General features: G+C 52.1%; 1 protein-coding gene across 2 annotated transcripts; it reads left to right on the top strand.

Moving 5' to 3' along the window:
* Positions 1–1966: 1966 nt before the first annotated feature.
* GLIPR2 (GLI pathogenesis related 2) lies at positions 1967–21348 on the top strand. Of its 2 annotated transcripts, XM_041764035.1 has the most exons (5): positions 1967–2078; positions 11019–11127; positions 11459–11562; positions 13355–13432; positions 19862–21348. In XM_041764035.1, exons 1-5 carry the CDS (start codon positions 2066–2068, stop codon positions 20020–20022), a joined length of 465 nt encoding a protein of 154 aa, XP_041619969.1. In that variant the 5' UTR covers positions 1967–2065; the 3' UTR covers positions 20023–21348. The 2 variants fall into 2 exon arrangements, with proteins under 2 accessions (XP_041619969.1, XP_041619970.1); XM_041764036.1 differs by lacking the exons at positions 11459–11562; positions 13355–13432.
* The last annotated feature ends 407 nt before the right edge of the window (positions 21349–21755 follow it).

Below are 21755 nucleotides of genomic sequence, written 5' to 3'. Positions count from 1 at the left end.
AACCTTCCCTCAAAGAAAAAAAAAGAAAACCTTCCCTCTCCCAAAAAAGAAAAATAAGAACACCTCCATGCCTAGATGGCTTCACCGATGATTTGTAGCAAATATTTAAGAAAGAAATAATACTAATTCTACACAAATTCTCTTCCAGAAAATAGTACAGAGAATCCTTTCCAACTTCTTTTGTAAGGTCAGTGTAGATCCCCAAATCTGAAAAACACATTACAAGAAGAAAAAAAAAAAAAAAGACATTACAAGAAGAAAAAACTAAATACAGAGCAAACACGATGGAGCCCCACTTCGGGCTCCAGCTCATTGCAGTCAGCTTGAGATACACTCTATCCCTTTGTTATCTTGGTGTAGGTAAGGAGTTCTTAAATAGGACATAAAACAAAAAAACAAAAAAGAAGTCATCACTTGAGTCAAATACCACTTGTGTCCTGGGCTGGGACCAGCTAGGTAGCAGCTCCCTGTCTAACCAGCCCACGGCCCTCGGAAGGGGGCAACTTTGTCACTGCCCTAACCTCACTCAGCACACTGTCCCTTCCATATGCCTACTGCTAAGGCCAGCTCCACAGCCCAGGCATCCCACCCCATACAGACAGACTCCAAAGATGCCACTAAGTTTGGATTTTGTCTTCCCTGCCCCCTCCAAACCCCCCCTCATTGCTGTACAAGGTACTGGGAGTGAAACTCAGTAGTCCCTCTCGGCAGGCAGTAAATGGCTCCTCTGTGCTCAGCTGTCTCCACTCATGGCCTTGAAGTTTTTAAACAATGGACACAGCCTTCTAGAGATTCTAGAGGTGAGATGGAATTCTTCCTACAGGGTGTATTTGGTCATTTCAATGGGGATTTGTTGGCAAAATGGGAGAGGGCATTGAACACAAGGGTTTGGATCTCCACCTAGCACCAAAGCCCCTTCGATTCGGGTTGGGCCCCTGTTTCTAACACTCTACCACAGTTTGAAAGTCTGATGTGGGGGGAGGAAGTAGAGGGCACCCTTGCCCTACTGGACATTTGAAGCCTGTGATGTTGCACATTCTTATGATCAGCAGATCGGTTCACTTCAAAGCTCCTTTATTGAAAGGTCCTGTCTAAATTTAGCTTCCCGTAATCAGGAGTTACTCTAGGGAGTGACCCAGGTGACCCAGGTCCCCTCTTCATGCAAGTGCACTTCTCACACATGGGTGGGGACATGGCTGAGACCAAGTCGCCCCAGAGCCAGGTGTGTACTGACCACTGCCCCCAATGTCTAGAAACAAAGGGACCCAAAGGCCTTGAGGGATGGATAGGACTCGAATGGGCAGGGACGAGCCAGCACCCAGGCTGAGGGAACAGCCCCAGCAAAGGCAAGAAGAGAAATCTCCGAGCAGAGCGTGTTTGGGGAACATCAAGAAGTCTAGCTTGACCGCAGTGTGGGATGAAGTCAGGGAGTTGAAGAGACAGGTCTGGAGCCCAACTTCAGGGGTGGGGACATGGCTTGGTTTGCCAGGCCTTGAGGGACAGACCCACAGCTCAGAGCAGGGTCAGGGCGTGAGCGCGGGACTCTCACCGACTCGCACCAGAGGGTGGGCGTGTCCAGCTGAACAGACCGAGAAGCCCTTGGAGCCCAGTGCCCCGGGGGGGGGGGGGCACTCGGAGCCGAGATGTTTGTGGGGTCAGGCCCCCGTGGGGAGAGCCCCGACCCCTGGAGATGCGGGCTGGAACTGTCTCGTCTCTCGCGCCGCGGCAGTAAGCCCCAGGTCCTCCGCACCCCGAGAGGGCAGCCCGGGCTCCCATCCACAGCTGGAGAGCTGGACTGTCGAGGGTCCCGAGCCGGGCGAGGAGGCGCGCGGGGCGCGGGGCGCGGGGCGTGGGGCGCGCGGCGCCTCCTCCCGGCAGCCGGCGGGGTGGCCCCGGGCGCCGCCGCCTGCGGCTGCCGCTGCCTTATAAGGCGGGGGCCGGGCCGCGCCGGGGGAGGGGAGGGGCAGCGGCCGCCCGGCCTCCTGCTCGCGGTCCAGCGGCGCGGGGCGGGCGGGAGAGCGCAGCCAGCGCGGCGGCGGCAGCGGCGGAGCGCGCCGAGCGGGCCATGGGCAAGTCAGGTGAGCCCGCGGGGGCCGGGCCGGGGGGCGGGCCGGGGCGGGGGGCGGCTCGGGGCGGGCCGGGCCGGGGGGCGGCTCGGGCCCCCGCCTTCACCGTGCCCCGCGGCGGGGCCCCGGGTGCGGGGCCAAGCGCCGGGAGGCTCCGCGCCGGCGGGTCCCCGAGCAGCGGGGAAGCCGAGGCGGCCGTCGGGGCCCGGGAGCGAGGGAGGGGAGGCGAGACCCGGGAGGGTGCCCCTGCCTGGGAGCCAGGGATGGCGTCAGGGAGGGTTTCCCGGCGCTGATGGGATTAGCGCTCCGCGTCCGGCCCCGGCGTGGCTTCGCTTTGTCTCCGGAGCAGTTAGAATTGGAAAAAGCCTCCAAAGTGTGACAGCATCTCTTGCTGCAAACCAGCTCCCGGCCAACCCTCCAGGAGGCTCTGAGCATCCTTGCCTGCGTCGTCGTCCCTCCTCGCCGGAGCGCCCCCTCTGTGCCAGGCTAAGTGCCGGGCTCAGTCTGCCCCCGCCCCCGTACATGCCGCTCCCCCTTTACGTCTGAGCTGTCGCTGCCCACCCTCACCACCGTGGCCTTCCCAGCGACCTTTCCACAATGCGGATCGGGCCTGCCACTCCCTGACACCTTTCACCGCGTCGTCTGCGGGTGAAAGAGTAGCGCCCGCGGGGCTCGGGCCCTCTGGGAGTTGGTCCTCAGCGCCGACCTCCCTCCGCATGCGGCTGTTAGGAGGCCGGCACCCTGCTCCCTTCCCCTGGGTCCCCCCTCCCAGTGCTCGCCACCACCACTGTGCCTCTCCCACTTCCCTGAAGTTGCAAATCCTCCCCAACCTTCTAGGCTCAACTGGAGCCTGAGAGCCAGTTCCTGATTTCCCTTTCCCCCCAGGAGGGACGCCCCACCCAGTGTCTTGTTTGCTGCAGCCTCCCCCCACCCCCCAACAGTTGGCTTGGGACACTGACCCAGACTTCCACCCTTTCCCAGACTCCTCACTGCTGGTGGCCGGGCCGTGTCTATCCCCCCACAGTTCCTGCCTCACAGGAGGCTTCAACGAACAGCCCAACAGCCGTTCAACAGAGTTCAGGAGCCCTGCTTCATGGGGAAGTTGGGGTTGTCATTCTCAGGAGGGCGAGGCTGGGCCCCTCCTTGAATCTCTTCTCCGGATCCAGACTCATGCAGTACTGGTGTTGGGAGTAAGCGGCTTTCCCTGGCCTTCATCCTGACCTGCCGTGACAGCCCTGGCTCTGCTAATCACTGGCTATGTGATCTTGAACAGCTCTTTACTTCTGTGTCTCAGTTTCCCCATCTCTACAAAGGGTGGGCCATATACTCGCCAGTATGGAAAGGTGATGGAAAGGTGATGGAAGGAGTTGTCGGTAGTTCAAGAACAGGATGATAGGCAGGGATGGAGCAAGAGCATGGCAGACGTGAAAAATCATTTTGACAAATCAGCTCCTTTCTCTGTACCTTAGGAGAAAATCCACAAATTCTCTAAAGCTACATTTGCATCAGTGGTGTCTGGCTTCTTCCCTAAGAAACAGTTTTCCAGAACTTCTGATACTCGGCTGTATGCCCATTCTTCAATCGGTTCATCCATCTATCCCTCCCTCCCTTCTTCCCTCTTTTCTTCCTCCCTTTCCTCTTTCCCTCGCTGCCCTCCATCCCATCTGTTAGCTGTGTGCCGGCTGCAGACCCACTGCTGTGGAGGCCATGGCCTCTGTCCTCAGCAGTATTCATTTGGATCATGAAATGAATCATGAGCTGATTGAGGTGGGGGTGGATAGGCTCCAGTGAGAGGTGGGAAGTGATTCAAGCCACCAGGTGGGTGCAGGGGGAGAATGGTAGGAGATCAGAGGACAGAGAAATCTCTGTCCTCTGCAGAGTGACCATCAAACCTCCTGGAAGGTCTTGGGGATTTGGACTTTACCTTGGGACTTTGGGTGCCATTGAAACACATTGATCTGAAAGCCCAAGTCGTGCCAGGGTAGAGGGTGAATCAGATGGGGAAAGTGGAGGTGAGGGTCAGGGGAGATGACTGCAGTTACTCGGGATGGAGATGACAGAGGTATATCTAAGGACTGCAAAGGACAAACAGATGGCTTTTGGAGATGGTAGCCAGAAGAGGACTTGGTGACCGACTTCCGGTGAACATGAGGGAAGGGCCAGCAGTGTGAGGCTGGTACAGGTTGGTGGTGACACTTTGTAGGACCAGAGATGCCCAGTCGGGCTGGTTTCAGAGGAGGAGGGCAGTGGCAGAGGTGAGTAAGGACTGATTCAGGCAGGCATCACTCCCATCCCCACCCCCACCACACATACCCAGGGACCTTCCAGAACAGTGATCCAGGCCTATCTCCCTCATAGCCACATGCACTTTATTTGGCTCTCCAAAGATTATGAACCCCCAGGACAGTGTCTGGCTCCCCTAAGAGTCCCCAAGAGAAAGTGGCCTTTCTGGGTGACCCAGGACCCACGGACCTTCAGCACAGGCCCAGCCTTGAAGTTCCAGGCCACCACCCTGAGGTTAGCTGTACCTGCAGTGCTTATAGCACTTACAGATACTTATCCACACAGGGGCTTTATGTGGTTCCAGAAAGACCAGGTAGGGAGCCAACCCCTGCCTCTGCAGGGCCTCAGTTTCCTCATCACAGCATAGGAGCCAATCTCTTTTTAATTTTTAACCTCAGATATATGTCAGAGCTGCCTGGGGTTGGGGGTATGCTGAAAAAATATCACACAACTGACACTGCTTAAATTCCCAAAGACAGCCCAGTGCTTAGAGATTCCCAGGACCTGCTCCTAGCCCCTGTCTCCCTGCTACGCTTCAGTCTGCAGCAGGTGTGATGGAGGCAGAGAAGAAAGGCAGCGGCCTCGGACTCCTGTAGAAGTCTCTAGTCCCTAGAGATTAGCAATTATTAAGCTCCTAGTGTGTGCCTGACTTGAAGCTAGATATTTTATACATTTTTTACCAACATTTGTAATAGCACTACAGGGCAGGGATTATGAATTTTATAAGTTTATAGAGGTTGAGTATGTTGCCCAAGTTCACACATTGACCAGTAAGTGGACAAACTGGGATTTGAATCCAGGTTTCTGACTTCCCAGCTGTATGCTTTCCCCTCTACCACGTGGATCACTTCCCACCTGCTCCCCACCTGCTCCTCACCCCCGAGGGAGCTCTCCACACCCTGCAGTTATCTCTGAGAATCTTAGTGTCTGTGCACCCACATCCCCCAGCACCAGAGGAGAGCAGGGCAGAAGGCCTTTAGGAACCAACTAGGCCAGCAATTTCCCAGGAAGCAGGCCTCTCACACCTCTGCTAGGGAGAGGCCAGGTCATCCCCACAGCTCCATTTTCATCTGTTAATTTTATTGAAAAAAAAAAAAAGAAAAAAAGAAAAAGGCAGTGGGGAGTGGTTCAAAGAAGGATTTCCTGCTTTAAAGACATTTTGAAAATCACAGATGTCATCCTTCCTTCACACGGTTGGGGAACCAGGACCCAGAGAGCCAGGGACTTGCCCAGGGCCTGTGGCAGGCCTGAGGGGTCGCAGCGTGGGCAGCCACTCCTCAGGCCTGAGCCAGTCCTCTCCCTACCCAGGCTCCTTCAGTCCTTTAAGGCCTCTTATCTGCCTGCAGAGGGGCAGCCTGGGGCCAGCACTCCCCCGCATCCTTGTTCCTAGCCAGATACTGGGCAGCTCTTCACTGATCATCATTTTTGCCATCAGGAAGAGGAAGATGTGAGGTAGAAAGTGTGCAAGATTTGAGGGAAGGGTGATGGCGATGGGAGGGACATTCTTAGATCTGACTTTCATGTGTACTCATTGTGTGGCCTTGGGCAATTCACTTGTCCAACTCAAAACCACAGTTTCCTCATCTGTAATGAGAAGGCTCCCATCCTAGTGCTCGCCCGTGGTACTCGTATGGGGGGCCTCCAATCATTTGTCCATGTTCTCACTCACTCTGAAAATGGCCCACCCAGCCCAGGGGTACAGAAAGAAGTCATCAAAGAACTGATTTTAAAAATAAATAAATAAATAAACAAACAAACAAACTGATTTAAATACTAGCATCCCTGCTTTCTTTAAAATCTAGGCTTTTTGTTTTTATTTATTTATTTGAGAGAGAGAGCATGATGGGAGTGGGGCAGAGGGAGAGGGAGAAGCGGACTCCCCGCTGAGCAGGGAGCCCAACTTAGCGCTTGATCCCAAGACCCTGAGATCATGACCTGAGCCAAAGGCAGACGCTTAACCAACCGAGCCACCCAGGTGCCCCCTATAATCTAGGCTTTGACAGGGCACTTTCTCCCAAGGCCAGAGGCCAAAGGGTCTCTGCCCAATAGTGATGATAATAATTATAGTTGACATTTAGGAACTGTTCACTGTATTCCAGAACTGTTCTAAAGCACTTACATAGATCAATTCTAAATCAACTTACACTTTTTCCTCCTAATAAACTAGCAAGACCAATCTTGCCCCAAAGATGGGACCAGGTTGCTTTCCAGCCTCTTGGCACGGAGACAGCATGGGCCTGTTCATGATTTCTACCCTGACCCCTGATGGGCCTCTTTGGTGGGGATTCTGGAGAAGACAGAGGAATGAGTCACACTGGGCCCAGGGAGGCCTCTCAGAAGAGGATCAATGCTGAGGGCGGAGTCTGTCCCAGCCAACAGCCCAGAGGGAGGAAGGGCACGACCTGGGTTTTTATCTGGCAGTTAGAAGCCTGGGCCCCAAAGGAGCTTCAAGAGCCCCCATCCATCCCAGTCCAGCACCCCCTCCCCTGGTGGAGACAGCCCAGGACTCCGTCCCTCAGCCGCAGGGAGCCAGGCCCAGGCAGCTCCTTCCACCTCCCGGCAGCTTTGACCTGAAGCCCCACAGCTGTCCCCTGGAGCTGCTACTCCCAAGCCCCGGATTTTCATCTGGGTCCCCTCGGGCAGGTCTGTCATAAAGAGCTTGGCATTCAGGAGGCTTTTAAGAAAGTTCTTTTCTCCTCTTCCTTCCTCCCTCTCAGAGATTGGCAGGCCCAACCTCACCGCACCTCATCCTCCTCCTCGATTTGGTGACGCCTCTAAAGACAGGGTTTCCCTCTTCGTGGGTCTGCTACGCCTGGCCCACTTGTGGGAACTCAGACAGGTTACTTCTCTTCTCGAGCCTCCATTTCCTTATCAAAAAAAAAAAAGAAGGTATAGTAACGGGGGCCCCACAACAGGCGGCATTAAGCAAGTAAGATCATGCCCAGGCCCGGTTGGTCACCCGAAGAAAGGACCTCCTTCGCTCTGGGCGCCACCCTGGGCCTGTAGGAGTTCTCTGAGCCTCGGTGTACCCTCCTACAAAATAAGGACATTGTCCCTCCCCTCCCCGTTGTGGAGGATGGGTGGCTTTTCTTTGACTCTTAATCTATATGTTTATCTGTGTTCTTGGGTTTTTCCTACAGAAGCGAGGTGTGCCTCTTGCTGGTGTGTTCACAGGTGATATCTTGCCTCCCTGAGGCCGAGGCCCACCCCTGAGGAGCCGCCTGGGCGGGGCCTGGCCTGAGTTGGCAGGGACTCCTGGGGCCAGCTGAGGTGTGGCTCTCCTTTTCTGGTAGGCTCTCCTACCAGAAAGTCCTCCCAACCCCTTTCAGGAAACTGGCCCTGCTGGCAACAGTGACCAGCTTTGGCTTTTGGGCACCAAGCTTAGATTGGGCACAGGAACTTTCACTTTTGTTTCTTGTTACTTCCCACATCCTGGGAGTGCAGTGACCTAGTTTTTAGCAGCCTTATATGTCCCTCTCTGCCAGAAGGACCGCGGGACCTACAGCACTGCTGGATCCAGTGCAACCTGAGCCCGGCCCTCAGGGCTGCCTTTAAACTGGCTTCACCTCAGCTACCTACCCGCTTGCCTGACGTCCCCCTCCTCCCCGTAGCCCTGGATCCACCAGCTCCCAGGTCCACCCTGGCTTTTTCTGTGCCCCCTTTGCCTCCTTCTTGCCTCCTCCAAGGAGCCTTCCCCAGTACATTGGTGGTCACTGCCCACGACTTCCCACGCTGCTCAGTTCCATGACTTCCTGTGGTGGCCCACTACGGCCTGCTGGGGACATGGGAACTGGAAGGGACATTAGCGTGGGCCTAGCCAAGCCTGTCCCTCAGATGGGGACCCTCTGCCACCTTGACTGTGTGCACTCACACCTGCCCCTGCACAGACACATACACCTGTTGTGATCCCTCCATCTCCTTAAAGAAGCTATGAACTCCTTGGAAGTCCGAGGTCATCCATTCCCTTGTCTCCTCTCACCCCACCCTGATAGGACTTTATGGGATCTCAGAAATGAAGGGACTTTAACATCATCTGACTGGCCTCCAGTGCCTGAATCCTTTTGAGAAGAGTCACTTGCTTGTATTCACCCAGTCTGGAGAGCTCATTACCTTGTGAAGTCACTCTTTCAATTTTTGGAAAGCTTTTTTCCTTTTTTTTTTTCTTAAGATTTTATTTATTTATTCATGAGAGACACAGAGAGAGAGCGAGGCAGAGACACAGGCAGAGAGAGAAGCAGGCTCCATGCAGGAAGCCCGACGTGGGACTTGATCCCGGGTCTCCAGGATCACGCCCTGGGCCGAAGGCAGGTGCTAAACCGCTGAGCCACCTGGGGGTCCCCCAATTTTTGGAAAGCTTTGATTGAAAGATCTTTCTTAGGCTGAGCCAAAATCTGTCATCCTGCCCTTCCCACCCATTGCCCCCAACTTTGCCCTATGGAGACCCAGAGTTCATCAGAGGCCTCTGTGTCTTCCAAAGTCCTATCTCTAGGACGAACAGACCTAGTACTTGCAAACATTCCTTATAAAACCCCCATTTCTAGCCCCTTCTCCACCTAGTCACTACTTCTGGACACACTTCAGATGGTTGCCACCTCTCAGACAAGGCGGGGGCCAGGCCCCAGGAAGCTCTGCCGCTGGATACTGGCTCATGCAGGACAAGCAGTGCATTGCCCGCGAGCTGGTGGGTTTCTGGCGGCCACTCTACCTGCTGACTCTTTTGCATATCATCACCAAGAACCCCTCAGGTTCCCACCAGTGGCTATGGCTTACACCTGAGACAGTCTTTTTTTTTTTTTAAGATTTTATTTATTTATTCATGAGAGACACAGAGAGAGAGGCAGAGACACAGGCAGAGGGAGAAGCAGGCTCCATGCAAGGAGCCTGACGTGGGACTCCATCCAAGGACTCCAGGATCACGCCCTGGGCTGAATGCAGGCGCTAAACCACTGAGCCACCCAGGGATCCCCACCTGAGACAGTCTTTAAGAACCTCTGTGACTCCGTTCCCCAAATACCACATTAACATACTAAACCCCAAATCCTTTTTATTATTGTGATAAAAACCACAGGAGCTAAAATTTACCATCTTAGAGCATACAGTTCAGTAGTGTTAGGTATATTCACCTTGTCGTCCAGCAGATCTCCAGAACTTCCCGTGTTGAAACTCTGAAACCCTGCCCATTAAACAGTACCTTCCCTTTTCCTCCTCCCTCCCATAAGCCTGAAATCTTTATCTTTCAGGCCAACAAGGGTTTGGCTCCTCTCTTGGCCGCAAAGACTTAAAGGGTTTGGGTGGCAGCTCCGCCTCTGTCTCGCACACATTCCCATCACCCCTACATTCACAGTGTTTCCACCACCCCACCCCTGTTTCTGCATGTTAGCCACAACCTCCCAAATCCAGGGGTTCACTGCCCCCCACCACATTGCTATGACTGGACCTCACTAAGTGCCCTGCTGGGCCCCAGAGTCCTAACTCTTCAGATGATTGGAACCCTGTTGGGCATCTCAACTGCCACCTACCATGGGCGTGACCTGCAGTCACCTCACCTCTCATGGGCCACATTTAGCCCAGAGCTCCCTGAAGGGGTGCCCTGGGACTTCCTTCTCCTGCATCTCCTCACAGACCCAGTGGGATTTGATTGGAAACCCCAGGAGATATGGGGAAGCTGGCCCAGGGAAGGGAAGAAGACTGACTCCCTGTCAGTCTCTGGTTCATCTTAGCCTCAGCCTCTGGGATGCAAAGAGCAGAGGAGAGGAAAGGTCACTGGTGAATGACCTGTGGTAGGGGAGGGGTGGCACTTGGTTCACCCTACACTTTGCACCTTCACTGCCCATGGCCAAGCCTCAGGGAGAGGCCCCTGCCAGATGAGACTGGCTCAGTGTGAGGGCCCCCATGGCTCTCAATCATGACCCACCAACTCCCCTCCATTTCACAGAGTGGCACCCCCTAGATTCCTAAGGCTGGTGCTCAGTGCCCTCGCAGTCAGCCTGACTGGCTCCTGCATGGGTGACTTTGGGGCCTCAAATCAGGGGCCACCTTCCCGATCCCCCAGCCCATGGTAGGTTACTTTTCTCCAAGTTTCTCTTGACCTGTGCTCATGTGTACCTTGGCCCTGGCGCTCCCTGTTTGCCAGTATCTGTTTACTAGGCTGCCTTGCTTCTGTTTGTGAGCCCTCTGAGGGCAGGACAAGGTGGCTTTATCTCTGGACCTCTCACCCAACACAGGACCCCACGTGGAGGAGGCCCTCAGAGAGCAGTGGAACAGATGGGTGGGTGATGGGTGGCTGGCTGCTGCTGAACAGATGATGAATGAACAGATGATGACGGATGAGGAAGGGGTGGGGAGATGGAGGGAGAGTGTGGGACGGAGGGGGTTCCATTTCAGTCCCAAACTGGGGTGACTTCTGTCCGCTGTTGACCTTGCCACTGCCCTCTTACTCTCTCCCTGCTCTAGCCTCTTTACTGTGTCCTTTCTGAGAGCACAGCCCAGTTGGGCACAGCCTCTCCCTCCTCCTCACCTCCCTGGGCCCAGCTGACCCCCTACCCTGCTCCCCTCCACTGCCATATTCTGAGGGTTGAGCTGGGCATCACTCTGAAGCCTGTCATCATCCCTTTTTCTGGTGGGTCTTTTCTCTGCACTGAGACTTTCTCCATTTTGAAATGATTACAGCTTCCAAGCAGTTTAATAACGAGGTCCTGAAGGCCCACAACGAGTACCGGCAGAAGCATGGCGTCCCCCCACTGAAGCTCTGCAAGAAGCTCAACCGGGAGGCTCAGCAGTGAGTCCCCCAGAGCCCCGGGTGACTCTGGCCCTTCGTGGTGCTGTTGCTGCAGTCATGGAGGGGCACTGGGGTAGCTAGAAGGGTGTGGGTTTGGGGGCGCAGAGACAGCCGGGCTTGAATAACCCTTGTGCCACTTACCACCCTGAGCCTCAGTTTGCTCCTCTGTAAAAGGGGGCTATTGTGGGGGCTCAGAAGAGATCTGGCGCGATGCTCGTGGTTCCCACACCAGCCCGGGGCAGGGAAGGAGCTCAGGCGCAGCAGTTGAGGGCTGTACTCTGGGGCTTCCCGGGGCCGGCCCTGCTCTGAGGCAGCGCATGGACTCTGGCAGGTATTCAGAGGCCCTGGCCAGCACGAGGATCCTCAAGCACAGCCCGGAGTCCAGTCGTGGCCAATGCGGAGAGAACCTGGCATGGGCCTCCTACGATCAGACAGGTAGGTCGCTTTCTCAGCCCCCTCCCCTGGGCCTGAGCCAGGCCCGGGGCATCTTCCATTCTGGCCCCCGCTGGCCCCAGCACCCTCCTCAGTGCAGCTTTAGTGCTTAGGCCCAGGAAGGAAAAGAGCCCCAGAGCTCTCTGTGTGTGCTCCCAGGGGCTGGCGGCAGTTTGCCACAGTGTCCCCGATGGCTGGCTCAGGGCCAGGCCTGTGCTGGGTGCCAGGGACACAGAGATGAGTCAGACTGCCCGGCCCTCCCCTTTCGAAGAGCTCCCAGCTGAGGAGTGGGGGCGGGGGAGACACATCATTTCTGGTTCCCTTTCTGTGCAGTTTCATTCTGATCCTGGGGCCTCTGGAGTATGGCCAGCTACGGTTTTCCTTTCTTCACATTTTGCTTTCTTTTTTAAAAGTGTAGGTGTATTAACTTATCATCAGAAAAATGCAATTGAGTTTTTTCCGTGTTAGAAAAAAAGAAAGTGAGAAAGACCATCAATCCCTCCATCCAAGGTCGCAGCCTAGAGTGGTGATCCCGCCACACTGACCAAACATTCTTGAGCTTCCTGGCTCTGGCCGTGCTGTCGTGGCTTTTTAGGAAAAATGCTGGAGAGAGCTACTTTGCCCTCTGAAGCTTCTCCAGACCCCAGCGGGAGGATGACTATTCCCTCCCTGCTGGGCCTGACATTCCTGGGGGTTCCCTGGGGAGTGCCTGCAGGCCTGCAGGAGGGGTGTGCGGGTGTGCGCGTGCTCCTGAGGAAGGCGGGGGACCCCCACCCCACCCCCGCCTGCGGCCTCCTTTCCCTGCCACGCTTGGGCCTGGGGGGAGCAGGCTCCCTGCAGGGGTGGGAACACGGGGAGCAGGTTCCCTGCAGGGGTGGGAACAGGCAGGCGGTGGCAGTGGTGGGCCCCAGCCTTGCATTGGCTCCCTCTGTGGAGCCCTGGGCCAGTCGCCACCCTCTGTGGCCCCGGTTTCCCCCACCTCTGTCCCGGGAGGCTCTTTATCCCCCGGGGCTGCACATTGGGATCTTTTGCAGCGCTTTTACAAAAGACCAAGGCCTGGGACTCTCCAGAACACTGATAGGTCTGTGGCAGGCCCCAGGCCTCAGCCACGTTTCAGTGCTCCCCAGGTGAGGCCCACAGCTGGAAGCAGCAGCTTCTAGGAACTTGTTAGAAATGCAGACTTGGACCTGGGAAGTCAGAATCTGAATTTTAACCTGCACCCCAGGTGATTTATGTACATATCAAAGTTAAGAGCAAGACTTCCTGCTGTGGCCTTAAGGTCCACAGCTCCCAGGGAAGTGCTGTGGGTTTTCTCCTAGCAGCACTAGCTGGGCCTGCAGATGTTCCCAGTGGGGACCCCTCTGCCTGCCGTGGAGACCCTGGCCCACCAGCCCGATTGCCTTTCCTCATGTGGATGTTTCAGGAGATAGACCCGTGGGTGGGATGAGGGCGGAGTCTCTGGAACACCCAGAGCATCATTAGAAGCTCTTGGAGTACATTGTATTCAACCCGTGTACAGAGGCCCGAGAAGGGAAGGCCTTGCCCAGGATTACAGAGCAAGTTAGTGGCAGGGCAGGTGCCCCAACCCCAGGCCGGGTCCCTTCCTGATCCCCAACAAGACTCTCTCTTCAGCCTGGATACGCTCCTGGGCAGGAGATCCTGTTTCAGCTCGCTGGTGCTTTACCAGCCGTCTAACTGTAGGGTGGGTGGTTTAGGGTTAATGGGAGAAGGCGGAAGGAGTAGTGAGTGGGTTGCTGATTTTGCTGCTGAGATTGAAACTGTCTTTTCCATACAGGAAAGGAGGTGGCTGATAGATGGTACAGTGAAATCAAGAACTACAACTTCCAGCAGCCTGGCTTCACCTCTGGGACTGGTGAGTGATGGGGTCACCCAAGTGACCTGGGCCTGGCCACGGCTGCAGTTTGGGTGTCTGACTTTGGAAAGGAACTAACCCTCTGAAAATTCCCTCCTGTTTTGCCTCTTCTGTATTTCTGTGGTTTCGATTTTGCCCAAAGGGCAATGCTCTCTTTCCCCATCACTTCACACACACATACACACACGCAAGCACGCATGCGTGCACACACGCTTCTCCATCTGAGAAACCCCTGAGCCATGGATTCCTTCCCCACCAGCTCCAAGTTCTCCAGGTGACTGGAGCGTGTCGCAAGGAGGCTGTGGACTTTAAAAGTTCCGGAATGCCTCCTCCCAGAAGCAGTGCTATACCCGGTCATCCTACTGCCAGTCTTGTTCCCCTCCAGTCCAGCCTGCTCCAGCAGCCAGAATGTTCTAAGGCCTCTCTTCAGGAAAAGGGCCACACTGCTCACTCTCTCCTCCTGGTCCTAACTCCCTCCTCACTCCTACCCCTGCCTCCTTCCAAAGTGCTCCCCACTCGACAGCCTCCCAGGTATCCCCCCTTCACCTTTTCTCTCCAGCTTGGAATGCAGACCCCCTCGATCTGCTCTCAGCTCCAGCCCTATTAGTTGTGTGAACTTGGGTTGACTTGCTGTCCCAGAGGGAGAGGGACAGCGCGGTAGGGGACCATCTGAGAGCTAGTGTGCGCCCACCTAGCTTTTCTGTGAGGCTTCCAGGGTGAGGGGTAACCGAGGGCGCTCCCTCCGGCCCCTCAGCGGCTTCCTCACTGCCTCAGAGCGTGGGTTAGAAGGCCTGGGAGTTCCTCTGAGGGGAAACCGAAAAGGGGATTCTCTCTGCCCGCCCCCAGCCCTCGACCCTACCCCTCCCACCCGTGGGTGGAGCCACTGTGGCCTCTCATCCTCTGGAGTCTTCTTCCAAAGCAGGAAATGACACGTTCTGTTCTCGGTGCCAGTCACAGTTTCCTGTGGTTTACTGCTCACCCCTTTGGGGCAGGGGTTCTTGCATCAGTGTGGGCAGGACGGTAGGGCAGAGGTGCAGCAGCTGCTGGGGCCATTTCTCCTCTGAGCAACCAGGGCCGGGCTTAAGGAAGCTGCTCTCAGGGCCCTAAGTGGGAATTGATGGTTCTGTGGCAATTAAATTCGAGGACTGAGGGAGGGAACAGTAACAACCTCCTCCTGGTGATTAAGGATGTGTGTACACAGAACCTGTCTTCTTTTCATAAAGTTCAGTGCCCAGAAGACAATTTTATTTCATAGCATCTGGATTTGCTTGTCCCATGAGCAAGACTCACGAGCAATTGGACATGTGTCAGAGCAAGTTATTAGCGTTGCTCATGTGTGCATGCCACTCGACAATTACAAAGTGCCTCCACGTTCACGGCCACGTAAGCCTCACAACACCATTTGTAGGTGGGGCTTTGTTCTACCCATTTTGCAGAGGAGGAAACTGAGGCCCAGAGAGAAGAGACTTCTTTTAGATCTCCTATTCTCAATCGAATACTTTTTCCATGGCTCCTGCCCCAAGGTGGGAATCTCACAAGTGTCTGAGCTGGGAATGGGTTTTCCATGATCACTGACCACCAACCCGTTGCCCCAGATCTCCCACCCCTAAAGAGGAAAACCCCCTCAGAGCAACTAGCCCCTAGGCTCTCCCAAGTGTCAGGAGGCAGTGCCTGGGGACAGACAGAGCCTGATCCTAAGACAAGAGCACAGCTTTGAGTGGTGCTATTCTCAGAGATTGCAAGACACTTAAAGATCCTCAGACCCATTCCCCATGCCTCAACCTCCCCCAGAGCTGCTTCTTGCTGCACCGTTGTGTGGAGATTCCCTGACCTGAGTCCATGTTGTAGGGAAAGAGCCTTTGAAATATCCTGTAATCTCTCCCCACCCACACTGGGTCAGCATCTTGTGATGAAGGGCCCAGTTCTGTGCTATGTGCTGAGTGGAGAGAAGCAGTTTCTTGCAATTCCTTTGATATACTCTTTTTTAATGAGTAGGTTGGTTTGTTTACTTATTCTGAGTAAATAACACTTTTACATGACATGAAATCTGCAAATTGTATAAGGTAAAAAGTCTTCCTTCCATTCCTGGTCTCTAGCACTTTCTCTTCCGACCACTGATACCCGTTCTTATGTACCATTCTAGAGTTGTCCTAATCTTATACCAGCATTATGTTCTCTTTTCCCCTTCTTTATACCCTGGTGTATGATCTATTTTGCACTTGCTTTCTTCACACAGCAGATTGTTAGAGATTGTTCCATATTAATACAAAAAGAGCTTTGTCATTCTTACTGTTGCACATTATCATCCTCTTGCAAGAATACACTGTAACTTATTTTTGTTTTTTGTAACTTATTTAATGTGTTTTTCAACTGTACATTCTAGAAGTTTGGGTCCATTACAGTAAAGAAGATGTGATCCCTTAGGGCAAAAAAAAGGAAGAAGAATCAGTTAGTGATTTAGTTAGAAACCACTGCGTAGCTGATGGTTGCTAAGGAAGTCGTGTCCTTTAGCTCATCTCTAAATACCCATACTTAATTATCTCTGTGGACGGAAACTTCCCTGGCCAGAGGGAAAATCACTTAGTCTCATCTGTTTGGAAAAGGCTTCCACAGGCATGCATGCTGCCGATGCTCACATTGTGTCTGTGATCCTTTTCTTAGCAACCAGTGGATAAATGGCAGTTCTTCCTTGTCTGGGCAACAGAGAGAGTGGGCGGACAATAGCCAAAGCATGGGGTTCTCTTGAGAGAAAAGGCTTGTGTGAAAAAGGGCTTGAGCCTGAGTGAAAAGAGAGGCTGTGGAAATGGTGACACCTGGCAAAGCAGCTGAAAGCCTGGAGCTGGGACACGAAGGTAGGAGGACCAAGGGTGAATAGGCAAGAAGTGTTTCTCTTCTATTTTGAGGTGAACAGCAGAGTTTATGGGCAGTGGTTAATCCAAGCTGCAGGATAAGTGATATAAAGAAGCATAATTGTACCTGGGGTTTGTTTTCCTTTGGTTCTTGCTTTGGTTTTTATCACAGCAACTCTACTGATGAGTGTTTATGTCTTGTTATTCTTGTAAATGATTTGGTAACTTCAAATCTTCTATGGCTATAGATAAATACAGTATTGCCTAAATTTAAAACTTCTGAAAATGGAGTTCATCTGTAGGGCAAAATACACAACTTAACCAATGAATGTTTATTCAGTCCTTACCATATGTGAGACGCCATATGTGAGGAGGATATATCACCTGAAGGGTTGCGAGAGTGTGGATACCAGCCTTTCTTTCCTTCTTTCTTTCTTTCATTTCATGGTAAAGCATATTTACCATAAAATTAACCATTTAAAAGGACACAGTTGAGTGAGATTAATTACATTCACAGTGTTGTACAATCATGGTCCTGTCCATCTCCAGAATTTTTCAGTCATCTCAAATTGAACCCATTAAATAATCACTCCTGTCCCTCCTTCCCCACCTCCCCATCCCTACGCTCTGGTGACCACTATTCTACTTCCTGTCTCTATGAGTTGGGTGATTCTAGGTGTCCAATGTAAGTGGAGTCATATATTTGTCCTTTTGTCTAGCTTGTTTCACTTAGCATAATGTCCTCAAGGTTCATCCTCAAGGTAGAATGTATCGAATTTCATTCCTGTTTAAGGCTGAATAATGTTTTACTATATGTGTTTATATAACATTTTGTTTATCCATTCATCCATTGGTGGACATTCGGGTTTTTTTCACCTTTTGGCTATTGTAAATAATGCTGCTGTAAACATTGGCGTACAAATATCTGAGTCCCTGCTTTCAGTTCTTTTGAGTTTATACCTGGATGTGGAATTACTGGATGAGATGGTAATTCTCTATTTTATTTTTTAAGGAACCACCATACAGTCTTTCACAGTAGTTGTGCCATTTCACATTCTCCCCCAGAAATGCACATCCTCACCAATACTTATTTTCTTCTTTAAAAAAAAAAATCCACCCAAATGGGTGTAAAACGGTTACCCTCTTTCTTTCTTACCCTATGGGAAACTTAGCCACTCTGATCACAATTATCCTCCTTTCCTCTGTCTCTTCCGTTCTTCATCAGATATTTATTGAGTATCTACTATCTGCCAAGCTCAGTGCTAAACACTGGGGATATTGTGCTCAATAAAGACAGGTGTGGGGGCACCTGGGAGGCTCAGTCAGTTAAGAGGCTGCCTTGAGCTCCAGTCCTGATCTCAGAGTCCTGAGATTGAGCCCTGTGTTAGCCTCTCTGCTCAGTGAGGAGTCTGCTTCTCCCTCTCTCTCTCTGTGCTCTCTCTCTCTCTCTCTCTCACTGTCTCTTTCTCTCAAGTAAATATATAAAATCTGTAAAAAAAACATTATAAAATAAAATAAGATGGGTGTGGTGCCTACCCTCAAGGAGAAAATGTAATCTCTCCGGTGTTGCTTTAGCAAATGAATGCCATTCTGCTATGGAAGTCAATATTGACCTGTCAAAAGATCTCTGTAAGTCCTTAACAGTAAAGGTGGGAAGGATAAGCTCCCAACCTCTACTCCTTGGAGACAGAAGGAGTCATTCTGTCATTGAGCAAACATTACAGCAACTCTTGACCCCAAAGTAGAAGGGGAGTTGGAAACTAAGCTATATTAAATCTTGAAGGAAGCAGTGAGTGAGGGTCAGGCAGCCTGAGCAGTGGGACACTGATGCTGAGAACCTTAGTGAACCACAGAAGCGTCCGGAGGGTCAGGCAGTAGCTTGAGAAGAGCTGTTTGGCTCAGAGCAGAGGGAATTGGAGAGGGCTCGAACTTGTCAAGGTTCAAAGAGCACAAAATGTAGAAGGCCTGTGCTTCAGTAAGGGGAGAACCCAAGGCCAAGATGGTGCCTCCATGTGCCTTTTCATTCATTCACACATTCATTCAACAAAGGTTTATTTTACACTTTTCATGTGGAGTTGGCCAGTCTTTGCCAGGGTACTGAGTACACTCTGGTGAATAAAACAGTTTGATTCCTGCCCCTGTGAGTCTCATAGCCTAGTGAATGAAGGAACCAAGCAAATGAGCAAGAAACCAAACACACGTAACATTGCAAATGGTAAGAATGCCTGTGGGGAAAAACAGGGTGAGATAAGATGATCTTGGGAGGGAGGTGTTCAGGAAATAAGTGATTATGAAAAGCTTCTTTGCACAAGTGACATTCAGTCTGAAGCCTAAGGGATCAGAAGATGTTAGTCATTGGGAGAGCATTCCACACACTGGCCAATGTGTACAAGTGTTCCATGGTGGGAAATAACCTGACGTATTCAAGGATGGAAAAGAGGCCATTGGGACAAAGTGTTCACTTTCATTCTAGGTGCAATTGGAAGCAATTAAAGAATTTGTAAGCAGGCTAGTAAACAGCTATGACTTATGTCTAAAAATGATTACTCTGGCTCCTTTAGAGGAAGTGAATTGGGGGAGGCAAAGGTGGACGCTGGAGAACCAGTGAAGGGCTATTCCAGTGGCCCAAGTGAGAAACTTTATGGTTGGGACCCAAGTTTGGGGAGTGGATGGACTTAAGACATATTTTAGTGTTAGAGTCTTCAGAATTGAATGATGGGTTGTCCAGGGGGAAATGAGGAAGAAATGAGGAATACAGACCAACCCTAGGGTTGTGTGCAGAGAGGCCATTAAAGGAAGTGGAAGATAGGAAGAGGAATAAGTCTAGGGGAACCAAAATCAAGAGTGAGGTTTGGATAGGTTAACATTTGAGATGCCTTTGAGCCATCCAAGTGGAAATGTCAAGTTACGTAGTTGTATCTGGAACACAGAGGAGAGATCTGGACCAGGGAAATAAATTTGGGAGCCAGGGATAAATGAAATTGCCTAAAGAATGCAGCAAGTAAAGAAAAGTAAGCCCAGGACTGAGCCTTGGATAGTGCAAGGCCCCTCCGACATTTACTCTCAAAATGGAAGAGGAGGAAGAGGCCAAAAGGAGGGCAGCATCATGGAAACCAAAAGGGGAGGGGGTACCTCACAAAGGGGAGGAATTGGCTCTATTAAATGTTCCTGAGATGTCAAGTAAGAGAGAGACAAAAAGTGATCTTTGGATCACATGGAGATCATCGGTGACCCTTGAAGAATACAGTCAGGGGAGGGAAGGAGACAGGTGCCGGGAGGGTGGCATCCTAACTCTTGGGGTCACTCGGCTTGGCTGTGATCTCCAGGAGACCATGAAACCTTTGGGCACTAGCAAATGGTGAGGTGAGGAGCGTCTGTGTGGCTGACTGAGAGGACCTGATGCCTCTGCAAGTCAGCCAGGCAGAGCGTTCTCGGTCTCCTTCCTCTGACCAGTGTGTGTGAAGATCAAACTTCCGAAGCCTGACAAGACGGTGCAGGAGTTCGGGAATCCTTTGAACCATCCTTCTCCAGATCCTGCTAACTAACCCGTTTCCCTCCCCCCCTGCCTGTGCTCCTCCAGGACACTTCACAGCCATGGTGTGGAAAAACACGAAGAAGATGGGAGTGGGGAAGGCATCTGCCAGCGACGGGTCTTCCTTCGTGGTGGCCCGATACTTCCCAGCAGGGAATGTCGTCAACCAGGGCTTCTTTGAAGAAAATGTCCTGCCTCCAAAGAAGTAATTCATTAAATGTAATGGGAAAGTGGTGACTTGACACGGATACGAAGTGCCTAGAACAACAAAAACTCAGCTGTGTGTCTGTCCCTGTGGGTGTATGTGTTTGTGTGTGTGATGCATGTGAGTGTCTCTTGATGCACACACACTTGGATATACAACTCTGTATGAACTTACGCCTCTCAAAGGAATTAGCATATGAAGCCTTTACCTTGTTGGTTACCTAGACCACAATTATTTGGACTTAGGGGGAAAGAATCAGTTTTAAAACTTTTTTTTTTTTAAAGCAAACTTCTTTTGTACATTTCTTACAATATTCATCTGTGGTCTTTTTCTATTCCAAATGTTTGTGATGCTTAGAGGTGAAGTTCATTTTATGTGATCTTCATGGGCTGTAATCTACTTTTGGTAGATATTTAAGAATATTAAACTCTCATCTAAATGTAACGTAAAACAGCTTTAAACACGTAAATATAAAGCAGCTTCCATTGGAAACAGGGGACAGGCAGGAACTCCATTGCACAGAATTATTGAGATTTCTCAGTAGTAAGACATGATGTCATCTGCATGCCTCCTGGAATTCTCTAATGGGAATGCCAAAGAACAAATGGAGAGAAAAGTCTCACTTCCTTGCATTTTCTACCTTTAAATAGCAATGTACCACTACTACCACCATCCTCACTTCCCTCCCACCTTCTTAAAATCCTTTGGCATGTCAGAGTGCAGCGTGTGCCTCCTGGTCTCTGGGGCCACCGGTCAGGCCTGGATGTCACCCCTCCCCCCACCTCCACTAGTGGCCCAGGGCCTGTTCTGGGAGAAAGCCCCTCACACTGCCTGGGCTCTTGGCCAAGCGGCCAAACGGATGAAGTCAGTGAGTGTGGGGGTGAGTGTGAGCTCACCAGGGCCCCTAGAGGAAGCCCTCCGGCCTCTTCCCTCCCCTCGCACCAGGGCGGGAGCCCAGTCCTGTTGCCGGCAGCTGTGCTTGCAGCTGTGCTGTTGCTCCCTCCAGGAATGTGGGACAGGCCCAAATGTTCCAGGGAGATATCCCATGTGGGTGGGGGCTTAGCCTCGCCAGTTTGGTTCTATGTTTGGCCTCCAACTATACAAAGTTCCCCCTGAATAACGATTGCACAGGGTCCATGTGGGAGGAACCCCAGTGCCAAGCTGGGTGTCCTGAAAGCCCGGCCCCTCCAAGTGTTAAGACAGCAAGGGCGGGAGGCTGCCACCTCGGGAGACGTGCTTCTATGCTGCACTGTGAACACAGCCTCGTGCTGTGCCCTTCGTCTCACCCAGTGATACTAAGACAACAATAAAATCTTTTTCTTTTGTGTAATATCTTCCATGTCATTCATGCCCGGTTTTTAATCGGTGACCAAGATAATCATAACCCTCAGTTCCTGTCTTAGGTAACTCAAGCCTCTGAGTACTTCCAACCTCTCCCCCATATTTTGTGTCCCTTTGGCAGCTGTGTTTTGATCCATGTGACCTACCCTTGCACGGCCAATTGGACTAAAGTGGACATGTGAGCCAAGGGCAGCCAATCCCTGGGTTGGCCACGGACCACAAGTCTGAGCTAAGAAATGAGGAGAGAATTTGTCAGTGGAACTAAAAAATTTAGGATGCCATGAGTTTGAATTAGGGCCACAGCAAAACTATATGCAAGCCAAGTTGCCAGTTGAAAATATATGGGGAAAAAAAAAAATATGGAAGTGGGATCCCAGGATGGCTCAGCGGTTTGGC

This window comes from Vulpes lagopus, chromosome 7 (assembly GCF_018345385.1).
Source record: "Vulpes lagopus strain Blue_001 chromosome 7, ASM1834538v1, whole genome shotgun sequence".
NCBI classification, from domain to species: domain Eukaryota; kingdom Metazoa; phylum Chordata; class Mammalia; order Carnivora; family Canidae; genus Vulpes; species Vulpes lagopus.
This window is presented reverse-complemented; position numbering and strand designations above follow the sequence as displayed.